The following is a 13281-nucleotide window of genomic DNA, read 5'->3' as shown; positions in this document are numbered from 1 at the left end:
ACTGAAATAATTGAAAAAATAAACAAGAAAGGAAATGAAAGGCCACAACTAAATTTCATGGCTGCAAAATTGGGAAATATCAGTGACCTTGATAATATGAAACCAAGAATGGAATTCTTCAATTAGTATGAAGTTGGGATTGGTGGTGGTCAAATTTACAAATTGGCGCTGCCAGAATCCATGCTAGTTTATTGCGATGATCCTGAGCCTGAGCTGTTTTCAATGAGAACTTCTTAGTTCAAATAGTATACAATTATTGTTGTTGTCAGTTATAGATTAATGTAGAACCTATTTCGGTTTTGCTCCCCTGTCAAATGGAACTTTCAGTCAGTAATGCAAGCAGAGGCTGGGCTGACCTTATAGAAGTTTATAAAATTATGCAGGGCATGGATAGAGTGACTAATCAGGGTCGTCTTCCCAGTAAGGGTAAATCAGCACAGGACTTATACACTTAATGGTAAGGTCCTAGGGAATGTTGCCGAACAAAGAGATCTTGGAGTGCAGATTTATAGTTCCTTGAAAGTGAATCTCGGGTAGATAGGCATGATTTGGAGATGCCGGTGTTGGACTGGGGTGTGCAAAGTTAAAAATCACACAACACCAGTTATAGTCCAACAGGTTTAATTGAAAGCACACTAGCTTTCGGAGCGACGCTCCTTCATCACCTGACAAATTCCTTGTAAATATTTTCTGAAGCCTTTCAAGTTTCACAACATCTTTCTGAAAGCAGGGAGATCAGAATTGAATTGATATTCCAAAAATGGTCAAATCAATGTCCTGTACAGTTGCAACATGACCTCCCCCCAACTCCGATACTCAATGCACTGACCAACAAAGGCAAACATACGAACACAATCACCTGATGGAGGAGCGTCGCTCCGAAAGCTAGTGTGCTTCCAATTAAACCTGTTGGACTATAACCTGGTGTTGTGTGATTTTTAACTCAGGTAGATAGGTTAGTGAAGAAGGTGTTCGTATGTTTGCCTTTGTTGGTCAGTGCATTGAGTATCGGAGTTGGGGGGAGGTCATGTTGCAACTGTACAGGACATTGATTTGACCATTTTTGGTATATCAATTCAATTCTGATCTCCCTGCTTTCAGAAAGATGTTGTGAAACTTGAAAGGCTTCAGAAAATATTTACAAGGAATTTGCCAGGGTTGGAGGGTTTGAGCTATATGGAGAGGCTAAAAGGAGGGGGCTGTTTTCCCTGGATGTCATGAAGGGCATGGATAGGGTAAATAGTTAAGTTCTTTCCCCCAGGATGGGGTAGTCCAAAACTAGAGGGCATAGGTTTAAGGTGAGAGGGGAAAGATTTAAGAGGGACCTATGGGACAACTCTTTTGTGCTGAGAATGAGCCGATAAGAATAGATAAATCAGATTGAAAGATGTAAAATTAACAAGACTGCTAGAGAAGGAAATCTGATCGAGAAATCGAGAGGGAAAGAAAAATTAAACTAAAAAGATAAAGGAATAATAAAATTGCAGTTTAATATTTTATATATTTAAATTTGCCCAAGAATTAGTGATTTAAGGAATTAGGTTACACAATTAGTAGTTGATTTTTAGTGCCAGAGTGTTTAGAGTTGTTTTACTTTCTGTGGTGAGTTTATTTTTGTATTTGCTGTACACATACAAACTTTTCCACCATTTATTATAACTCATAGTGAGGCAAGGCAGCAAAACATTGTAACGACCATGTATTTTAATTTTTTTTGTAGTTTTGTTTGTGAACTGAAATGAGAAAAGGACTGTTTTAAAAACAAAATATTGTTGAAGGATTGCTGCATTTTTGTAAAAGCAAATAACCTGACATTCATTACAAGTGCTATTTACACTGTTTTGTGGTCAAGTACTGTGGAGAAGATATGCTGATGAACTCAAATCGAGGAGTGTGTATGAATGGGGGTTTGGCTGACAATAAGTTGCTAATTGATCTTTCTACTAGTAACTCGTTATCAGTGACAAAGACCTTCTGACTGGCAACAGATATGTGATTAGCTGCCAGGTAGCTAAGCATCTTATGTGTGTGAATGTTTGGGAGAAACTGTTGGATCGCTGCAAGGATATGAAATGTTTCTTCTCTCTCCAGTAAAAAAAACCTGAATCCTGAGGAAAGCCAGTTTATTTTTCCTTCAACAGTTACTGTAAACTGTGGCTCTTGACAAGTAATCCATAGACTTTATAAGTATTAACATCATTCTATTCTTTCTTCAAACAAGTGAAAGTACCTGGAGACGAATTAAAGAGTGACATGTCCTGACAAGGCAAAATGACCTTCGTAGTGAACCTTACAAACTGGAACCATTGAACTGCTTTGGCTGTCTTACACTCTGCCTGTCACACCTATGTTTTTTCTTGTCTATCGTATGTGTTTAAGGGAGAGTTTAGAAGGGGGTTAGGATTTTAACTAGTAAAGTTACATGTTCATGGTTTATGATTGTTTATCTGTAGCTGGAACCTACTTATTTGTGACAAATGATCACTCTCATTAAGGACAGAAACCTGGTTTTTGCTTTCTGATAGCCTGGGGTTAAAGGACAGGTAAATTGGGAAATTCTGTATATTTTTTAAATCTTCAAATTTTGAAATGATTCTGGCAATAATGGGATTGATTTCCAGTGCCTCGCCCCAATGAGATATAAGAACATCTTTTTTTTTACAAAGCTGATGGCAGACCAGTACAAGTTAGGCAGCAATTTTTGAACATAGGCATTTTGCTGCACACCGGGCATTTATTGAAAATTGTTTTACTGTTTAAATAATAGTAGCATCAACATTTTTTGACAGTAAAATCTTACCTTGCAAGAAAACCATTGGAGTTACAGTATCAGTGGGTTCAACCTACATACCAGCAGAGAGAAGGCATTGAACAAAGTAGCAAAAGCAAAGGTTCAAACTTACCAAAAGGTTATCTTCACTGGGACTATAACCTGCTTCTCTAACAATTATTGTGTTTCTTGAATTTAATAGGATCAGTTGATGTCGATCTGGAGACTTCAACTGAATGGGAGATAAAGACTATTACTAGCACGCTTAAACATTACCTGAGGTAAGATCTTCAAGTGGAATATGGTCTTCAATTCTGTTAACAAGTTAGAAAATATGTAGTTAGACTTCATTAAGCTCTAAAACTAATTTTCACAACTTGAAGCCCTTTACTGAGAGGAGTGAAGAGAATTTTTATGGGAGTAGAAAATATTTATTGCAAGTTTCAACAGTTATTATTTTTGTCGGTCTTCACAGTGGAAGACGCAAATAACATGCCAATAACTCATGACAAGGAGGCTCTGGCAGGTGAGGACCTAGAAATCATCATCATCATCACTAAAGAGATAGTGTTGGGCAAGCTAAAGATAGACAAATGTTCTCACTCTGGGATGCATCACAGAGTGGCAGGAAAATCGCAAATGTGCTCAATGCATTTACCAATATTTGCTGGACTCTGGCAGTTCCAGCAGATTGAAAAACAGCAAACGTGATGCTACTGTTTAAAAAGGAAGCTAAATTACAAGCCTGCTACCTTGACTTCTGTAATGGGGAAAATGCTTGAATCTATCATCAAGGAAGAAATAGTGAGACATCTGGATAGAAATCGTCCCATCAGACAAGCCACATGGGTTTGTGAAAGGCAGGTTATGTTTAACTAATTTACTGAAATTCTTTGAGGATATTACAAGCAGTGGACAATGAGGATCTGGTGGAAATGGTGTATCTGAATTTCTAGAAGGCATTCGACAAGCTGCTGCATAAGATAAAAGTGTGCATTATGGGTAATGTGTTAGCATGAATAGAGGATTGGTTAAGTAACAAAGCAAAGAGTGGGGAAAAATGGGTGTTTTTCTGGTTGGCAATCAGTAGCTAGTGATGTGCCTCAGGGATCAGTGTTGGGACCGCAATTGTGTATAATTTACATAGATGATTTGAAGTTGGAGATCAAGTGTAGTATGTCAAAGTTTGCAGAGGAAGCTGAAAGTTTGCAGAGGAAGCTGAAAGTCTGGAGGGAGGGATATAGATGGATTAAGTAAGTGAGCAAGGGTGTATCAGATGCATTATAATGTTGTTAAATGTGAGGTCATCCATTTTGGTAGGAATAACTATTATTTAAAAGGTGAAAAATTGTAGCATGCTGCTGTGCAGAGGGAATTGGGTGTTCTTGTGCATCAATCATAAAAAGTTTGTTTACAGGTCCAGCAGGCAATTAAGAAGGCAAATGGAATATTGTTGTTTATTGCTAGAGGGATGGAGTTTAGAAATAGGGAGGTTATGCTGCAGCTATATAGGATGCTGTGCTGAGGCCACACTTGGAGTACTGTCACAGTTTTGGTCTCCTGACTTCAGAAACAATGTACTTGCACTGGAAGGTATGCAGAGGAGGTTCACTAGTTTGTTCTGGAGTTGAGAGGATTGGCTAATGAGGACAGATTAAGTAGACGGGACTATACTCATTGGAATTTAGAAGAATGGTGGGGGTCATATAGAAACACATCAAATTATTAGGAGAATAAGAGCAGCGAGGTTGTTTCCACTGGCGGGTACAACAAGAACTGGAGACATTGACTCAAAATAAGATGTGGGGGTCAGATTTAGGACTCAGTTGAGGAGGAAGTTCTTCACCCAAAGTTTGTGAATCTGTGGAATTCCCTGCCCAGTGAAGCATTTGAAGCTACCTCACTGAAAGTTTTTAAGATAGAGATAGATTTCTGAACAGTAAAGGAATTAAGGCTTATAGAGAGTGGGCAGGTAAGTGGAGCTGAGTCTTACTGAATGGTGGAGAGGCCAGATGGCCTACTCATGCTCCTGTTTCTTACGTTCTTAAGTTGCTGCAAATGGAGCACAAGGTGTCCAAACAATGGTTTGTCTTATTGATGCGGAATCACTGTGTGTAGTTATGTAGCAGCCTAACATGTCTATTTTAAATTTCCAAACAATCTTTTGCCCTGAAGTTACCTTTCTTCCATTTTTTTTTAAAGTTGTTTCTCTTCATGATGCTTTGCTTTAGAAAATACACATGGCTTCCTTCTTTGTATTGCAAGATACTAAGAATGTGGCTAGGAGACTCTTTAGGATTTTGAAAACTAAATGAGCACATTTCTCAATTTAATATTTTATCATCATCTAATTACCTGAACATTTCAACAATTGTATGATCTCTTGATCTTTTATATTTGCCAGAGATATTTCGCCATTCATTCAGACTTTGTGGTATAGATCCTGTTTAAGAGGTAGAAGTGCAAGTTGTGCATTAGACATTGAACTAATTCAAAGGTGGGGATTGGTTTTGATCAGCAGACTGGATAGTTGCTTTGTGATACAGTGTGTTACCAACAACGTGTGTTCAATTCCTACACTGGCTATCATTATTAGGAAGGATTTTCCTTCTCAACCTCTCCCTCGCATGAGGTGTGGTGACCTCAGGGTTTTTTATTGCAAAAATATAGTTTAATTCAGAAACAAAATTTATGTGCATACAAGATACTAAAGCGGTTTGTACAGTCCTTGTATATAAAGAATAAACATTGCAGCTATTAAAATAAAGACATGTCCTACTCATGCAGCACACCATTTACATACATTGAGGCAAAGTGTGTCTCTCAGTGGTGGATCTTGGAATGTGCCAGTCTGCAACACTTGGTCCAGGCTAATTCTTTGCACTGGAAGATCAACAAGTTGTAGGAAGACCAGCATCTTTCATCAAGTTGATAGATCTTCCAGGTGCAGACAATGTTTCTCTTGGTGAGCATCCCTGGGAACCGACCGTACAGAGTCATGCATGGTGGACCTGCTCTGCACAAACCTCAACAAAAACCACTGCATCTCTCCCCACACCTTCTTTGCATGGTCACACATCTCCTTCTAGAATGTGCCAGTCTCTTTCCCCCTACTGCAACCAGTTTGAGGGCAGTGTGTGGTGGCAGTGTGTGTCTGGGCATGTGTGAAGGATCTCACAGGTAATGCTCTTCTTACCAGCAGCTGGGTACATCTTGGTGCTTATTGGAAAGTTCTGGTGATGAGACATTGAGCCAAATGACTGACAGTTTGCTCAGGGAACAGCCTAATAGGATCCAATCTTTCCTTTTCCTGCAGAGTCTCAAGGACACCATGTGCTGACAATTGCCTGATAGACTTATGATCAAAGATGTTTTTCTTTACAAATTTTTCCACAAGGGACAAATGAAATGGAATGATCCAACTATTTGAAGCATCCTGCGGCAATGAGGTCACCCCCATCCTTCGTAATGTCTGGGACAGGTGAAATCCCAGTCAAAGTGAAAATTGGTGTTTGCATCCAGAGTGTCCATGCACCGCTTGATGCAGCCACACGTAGGATGGCCATCAGGATGAGGACAGTGTTGCGTATATCTTCCCCCCCCTCCTTATCCACAGCATCACACATGATATTTATTATGAAGATGTGGGTGTACTGCACCTTTTAAGATAGTTAAAAGCTAATAAAAACTACCTGGCAGCACCAAGTGTTCTGAAAAAGATCCAGTGTAACATGAGCTTCAGCTACTGGGGTAGCTAGGGTAACTGGTTGCCTGAAAATGACAAAACAGGTTCGAATTAGGCCAATCAGTTTAAGTTATACCCCGAAAAATACCTAATTCCAATCCAGTTTGAATTTAGTGTATTGACAATCTTAAAAGTCGATGACACAATCCAATGCTTTGGTGGTACAAGACCGGGGAAAATTGAACAGTTGGGTGCAGAACTGCCAAGCTACCAGCATGTAAGGGACTCTCTGGAAAAATAGCTCTCTTAAAAGGTGCCTCTATAGATCAATAACCTCTGAAGCAGAGTCTCCAAGAAGAAGAAAAGACGACAGGAATACAGAGAAAACGGAAAGCTGCCTGGTTTGGAGATAAGAAGCCAAAAGCGAAAGTGCTGGAAAATCTCAGCAGGTCTGGCAGCATCTGTAAGGAGAGAAAAGAGCTGACGTTTGGAGTCTTAACAGTTAGACTCGAAACGTCAGCTCTTTTCTCTCCTTACAGATGCTGCCAGACCTACTGAGATTTTCCAGCATTTTTTCTTTTGGTTTCAGATTCCAGCATCCGCAGTAATTAGCTTTTATTTGAGATAAGAAATTTTGTTTTTAAGTTGTAATTGGGAGTTTTATCGGACTAGTATTATAGAAGGGAAAGTAAAAGATAGGTTAAAGAAGAGTTGGAACTAGTTGTTAGTTAATTATTCTCTGTTATATTTAAAGAAATAAAATTATTAATTTTTACTTTAAATAGTTCTTGGCCTCTTGAATTTTCACAGCTTACTGCACAGGATAAATCTTTTCTGTGTTGCTGGTTTACAGTAAGCAGGAGAGTTTACCCTGTGTTTTAAAATATTCCTGTGCACACAGTCCATCTTTGATCTCCAGATGAAGTGGAGGATGGCTTGGGTGACTGCAATGAGACAGAATCTGGGATAGGCCAGACTTGGGCCACATATGAAACACCAAGAGTACCTCACACCTGATGAACAGGTTTTACCCACAATAGAAAACGAGTGGTGCTCCCATCTGCCCAGTTTTTCCCTCACTTTGTGATACACTCTTCCCAGGTTTTGACGCAAGCCCCAGGCTCTCTGAACCACATATTCAGCACCTTCAGATAATCTGACCTGACCGTGAAAGAGATAAAGGATCAGTAAGTCCAGTTTCCGGTTACAGGGCCTCGCTTTTGCCTTGGTTTACCTTTGCTCCCAAGGCCAGTTTGAACTGGTCACAGATGGTCATCAGTCTGCGTGCTGACCGTGGATCAGAGCAGAAAATGGCAACATCATTCATGTACAGGGAGGTTTTGATCTTCAGGCTTCCGCTGTCTAGAATAGTCACCTGTCTCAGGCTCTCATCCTTCTTGATGGCAAAGGGCTCTATACAACACACAAACAAGGCAGGAGAGAGAGTGGGCAGCCCTGCCTGACTTCAGGTCTGACTGGGAAGCTTTCTGATTCCTGCCCACTGCTTAAGACTGCATTAATGTTATTAGTGTTGAGCAGTTGAATCCATTTGTAAATTCCCTCCCCAAAGCTCATTTTGGAGAGCACATCGCTCATCTGGGTTTATGATATCTTGTCAAAGGCATTCTAACAGTCCAGGCTGATGATACAGGTGTCTACCCTCTGTCCTACACTTAATCAACGTATCCCTGAGAAGTGCAAGGCTCTCTGAAGTCTTCCTGCCTGGTACGGCACTGTGAACCACTGATCCCAGAGCAGACCAGATTATGTTGGCAATGACCTTAAACAGGATTTTATAATCCATAATCAAAAATGAAATTGTTTTCCAATTTCTAATTTCCTCCTCTCTCCCTTCTGCTTGGTAAACCTTAGGTTAAACCACCTCCTGTCTCTAATGAGACAGCAGTCCAGTAGTCTGGTAAGACTATGGCGACTTTACCTTTATTCAAAGCGCCTCAAAGGCACCACTTTTATTAACAAATTTCCTTTCATGAATTTCAATTAGTGAACCATATTATGTATTGCATACTTTGAAGCTACTTGCAAGTAGAAACCAATTGCATTATGTTAAAATATATGCCATATGCTTGACTTGCAAAACAACTGGATGATGCAAACTTTCTCCCCTTACATTGAATTTTTGTCGAAATTCCTACATCTGCTTCACGCATTTTTGGGGCTGTGAATGACTTTAAAATGTTAATATAATTGCATTGCTTTCACATGGCATTCAGCTACTTTATTGCAAACAGCTGTGAAATGTCCATGGTGGTTTTTTGTCAAGCAAGCTATCTTTGTTTTGGGTGTTGGTTTTCTGCACAAATATATGCAATAATTACCCATCTTGGATGAGAACCGTTGGCTATTTAAATATATTGAGAGGTTTTGAGTACTATTTAGAAATTGGCCATATGTAAATGATACAGTTTTCTAACATATTTTGCTTGCTGCAAGATGATTTTAAAAATGAAGATTATATGAGAGTTGCCTATAATAATAAAGCTTTATTGATACTGAAAGTAGTTCATTCTAATTTAAATTGAGATTTTCTACAAGTACATTTTAAATGTGTTTGGATGGAATGTTAATTTATTCTTCTATTGCAATTAGTATGGAATATTTCCTGGAAATGATCTTTTATGCCTTCAGTGCATATTATACAGTGCATATCTAAAACTGCAGATTTGGGGATGGTTGTGCAACCTATTTCAGGAAATTGTTAGTATATGGTACTGTTAGTATATATTGATTATTTTCCTCATTTATCTTGCCAATCTCTGTAAAATTTCCATTTCAGCCAATGTTGTACTTTTGTTGTTGCCATGCTACGTGTATTGACATGCTTATTTAAAGTGGTTTATATGACAGATTGACCAACAGTTATTTCTGTAGTTCTTTTCCCTCTCCTACTGAAAGGCTTTGTGTTGTGCTGCCTTTCTTACCACAACTGAAGATTAATTTATACTTTTCATTAACTTGTATGTCTGTCAAGTTGTGAACATTATATATTTTAATTTCAGATTTAACCGCTAATGAGGCATCACATCAAAATATAGTCCCATTAAGCATTTAGCTTTTGCAACAATTCAGCAATTGTACAATTAGAATTGATTTATCTAAGGCTTGGTGGATTGATTGCCAAGTCTGGAGTCCATATATAGCTTTTGGGTTGTAAGTGGGAAAGTTCCTGTTGTTTTCATGCACAGAATTCATTTGTGTATGAATCTTAGCCATGTAATGATCCTTCTGTAGCTATTAAATTGCAGGATAATTTCAATCTGGTGCTGAAAATCATAGCAACTTGCATTTGTATCGTGCCATTTAATATGGCTTACAAAACAGAAGCTTGAACACTGCCTTGATGTGAAACTGTTCTGTTCTGATTAGAAAAATAAGTTATGCATCATTTGGAAAAACTGGTGCGATTGAGGAGCAACATGAATGTGTACAATTAAGTCTTATGACATTCAGCTGATCTAAGGTTCTGATGGACCTCAGAATGCTTCATGGAAAGAGACCTGTCATGCTGGTGTTGTTAGTTTGCTGCTAGTCCAGTGTACACTGGGAATCCTGCAGGTTGAATTTTAATTGTATTTTTTTTGCTTACACTTCCAGCTACTGTTTTGTTAGCTGACTCACAACAATACCCTGGCAGATGAGTAAAAAGCAGCTCTTTATTGCAAGATGACCATCTGGAATTCATCCATTTTATGAATCATGAATTACTGAGCAATGAGTAAATCCCTATGGCAACTTATTGGCCAGTGTCCATTCATTTATTTCAAACTTGCAGTTATCCCCAGCAAAATAATCTGATGCTGAGTATTCTATGAAGTAAAAATAACAAGATGTTATCAACAAAGTATATTTACAGAAGGAGGATTTTAAATTGTTCCGGAATGCGGATATTTAGTAGCAGAATACTTAACTGGTTTAAAAATAGGAAGAGGGCTAATAATGTAAAATTGTTGTAATATTTTCACAAATGAAATATTGATCTGAATCGGCTCCAAACTGTATCTGGTAATTACTCACTGTTGTAAAAATGTCACTAAGATTGTAAAAGCTAGATAAGTGTTGACCGAAACCTTCCCTTGTGTCTAAAATAATTACATTGGCAGTTAATAGCAAGTTGACAATAAATGTCAGTGGAGGTAGAATGGAAACAACAGTCTAGATTGATCATCTTTATTAGGACTACTTTGAAACATAATCCAGAGTTTAACTCTGTTGATGAGAAGTATGGTCATTCCTGTACTATATGAATGACAAACATTGCATAAGAATTGTAGGTTCAGTTCAGAAAAATTAAAGCAGTAGTTAAAATGAAATGAAAGTGATCCAGTTATCTGCAACCCAGCATGTCTCAAAAGAACACCTTCTATCATGCAGTGAATTTTGTGTGGAACAGCCAATTCTTATGCTGCTTTCTCTAATTATGAAGTCTACAACTACTAGAACATTAGGTGAAATATTTCAATTACTCAATAGACTTTTTGGTCGTAAATGCCTTAGTAACCACAATTTCCCAGGAACCAAATAAAAAGTTCTTCAAATCTAACATCACTCTTTAACTGATGTACAAAAGACCATCCTCAAGCCACCAATGGCAAGGGACCTAGCATTGCAGCAGAGTTCCTGCAAACCACTTAAATTTTTCAGCTATTAAAAATTGAGACATTTTTCTATGAAAAGTGACTGGACTACGTCATTCAACTCCTTGCGCCATAAGTAGATCATGGCTGATGTTTCTCTTAGCTCCATTTATCCACCTTTCTACCTGGTTTCTGTAGTGCCTTTGCTAAATAAAAGTTTAATTCATCTCAGTTTTGAAACACTGAGTTCAGATCCTCATTCAAACTTATAATATCAATTATTTATGTGTGTCAGAAGTGACATGTGTTCATATACCAGACCCACCAGGTCAAACAAAAAGACTATGTTTAATCCATGCACCACTATCCTCAACAGATAATTTTGTCTGCTTTTGGGGTAGCTCTCATATCCCTTCAGTTCTTTGGAAGTTCACTTTTGAACTTGAGGACATCCTGGACTTGTGTGCTTTTGCCAAGTTGCTTTGCCTTCAGGGGCACACTTGCATCTTTTACATTGACACAGGATGCATTTAATGCTTCTTAGCTTCAATTCTTCTTTACTTGGAGGCTGCCAACCTCTCTTGGTGAATTGCATTGTTTCTCAGTGCATAGATTATTCAGTGCTAAGTTGCAGGCTGTTAGCCTTCAGCTTTCATTCTCTTTTAGGTAGAGTCAGACAGTTTGTCAAGCTTTTAAACACTGAACAGTCAAGTTGGTGAACATGTTAGTTCAATGTCATACATGCAGCATGCATCACTAATGTACATGGCAAGCACATTGCTTGTGTTACGATGAAATGACCATGTCTGAACATCAAAGGGGACTAATCCTTAAAAGGTTCAAGGGTCTGTGGTCACTCGGAGGGGGAGGGGGGTATCACTATACTCAGTTAATGGAGTCATTTCTGGTCCATGGCTTTGGCCACGAATAATCAGGAACTTGATCTTACCAGAGTCTAGGGACAAAGTCATAGTCACTCCTGTGAGTCAAGTGTACCAAGTCTGGGAATTATCAGTAGGCCATTGGGGTGCTGTGGAGCAATCAGTGCAGGAGCTGGATCCCATCTGTACCTGTTGACCCCTGTTTTGTCTGACTAACAAGAATTTATGTACCTTAGTCTTAAGTGTATTCAATAATATTGAGTCCTCAAGTGTCTGACACTTGAGTTTCTTCCCTGTTGAACTGTGGCGATATTAGTGATGGGTTCACCAGATTGTGCTTCCAAGTCTAATCTGGAAAGTAACCCATCAAAGTAATAGTTTGAAGCAGACTTGAAACTGCAGATGAAGGCCTTGCCAGTCCCTACATTCCCTGAGGGCTGAGTGCTTTCTCCTCCGAGGTAGAGCTGAGAGCCTCTGGCATTTTGCTGAGAGTATGAGAGAAGCTGAGAGACTTTGGGAAGAGGTTTGTTGTCACAGGTGACTGCATAAGAGGAGAGTGAATTGGTTGTGTAGAGGGATAAAGGCTTGTAGAGCCTATGAATGAGTTAGCATCAGTGGTAATGGGAGAGCTGCACAGTTCAATGAATCTTACTGGGCTGGTTGCCCATGGAGATTTGTGTGCCATCATGACTGATCATTCTCTTCTTCAGCCAAACCCAATATCTTTTCCTTTTATGTGGTGTTAACAACCTCATGTCCAACAGACACCTGGCTGATCTTTGAGCCATTGGACCAATTGTGAGATGTTGTTTTTCCCACACAGAGACAAAAGCAAGTTTGAGATTGATAGAAATAGATAGAAGGGGCATTAGCGGTGATGCAAGCATGGGAAAATGGTGAAATGTCCCCGGCAATTGAGTTGGAAGCACAGAGGGAAGGAAGAGTTAGTAGTTTGGGAGGTTCAGATGGGTGAGAGCCATTGAGTGGATATGCTGCATACAATAGTGAGGATTGTGTGCAATGGCAGAGTTAGAGTGAATGTTAGCCTTATGAGTGTGAGGCAGAAGAAAGAAGATGGTGCCATTTACCCTTACTGACCACAGAATACCATTAATCATCTTCCTGCATTTCTGGGTAGCTTGCTTATCCCAGGACACAGCACTGGTCCAAGCTACTATCTCTGTCCATACTGGCTAAGTGCACTAACTTTCTTTGTCATTATCAGAAAAATAACTCGGCCTGCCTGCCTTTCCACTATTCAGTGCACCAGCACCTCCACGTGCTTGTTGCAAACCAAGAAGCTAGTATCTCCTTCTGGTTCATTTCCTTTGGCAAAATGATGCAGGATCA

The 13281-nt window shown here is 39.2% G+C and overlaps 1 protein-coding gene across 9 annotated transcripts in view; it reads left to right on the top strand.

Annotated features, from left to right (window-relative positions):
• The window catches only part of LOC122556611 (rho GTPase-activating protein 26-like), a 304349-nt gene that overhangs the window by 193756 nt on the left and 97312 nt on the right, over positions 1-13281 (top strand). For all 9 annotated transcript variants that reach the window (XM_087995295.1, XM_087995300.1, XM_087995299.1 and 6 more), the window contains exon 15: positions 2973-3051. In XM_087995295.1, the coding sequence (XP_087851421.1) occupies positions 2973-3051 (79 nt within the window). The remainder of the gene's footprint in view (positions 1-2972; positions 3052-13281) is intronic.

Source organism: Chiloscyllium plagiosum, unplaced genomic scaffold, assembly GCF_037043375.1.
Source record: "Chiloscyllium plagiosum isolate Xiang-an unplaced genomic scaffold, Cpla_swu_hap1 HiC_scaffold_16, whole genome shotgun sequence".
Lineage (NCBI taxonomy): Eukaryota > Metazoa > Chordata > Chondrichthyes > Orectolobiformes > Hemiscylliidae > Chiloscyllium > Chiloscyllium plagiosum.
Note: the sequence above shows the minus strand (reverse complement) of the source record. Positions and strands in the feature narration are given on the sequence as shown.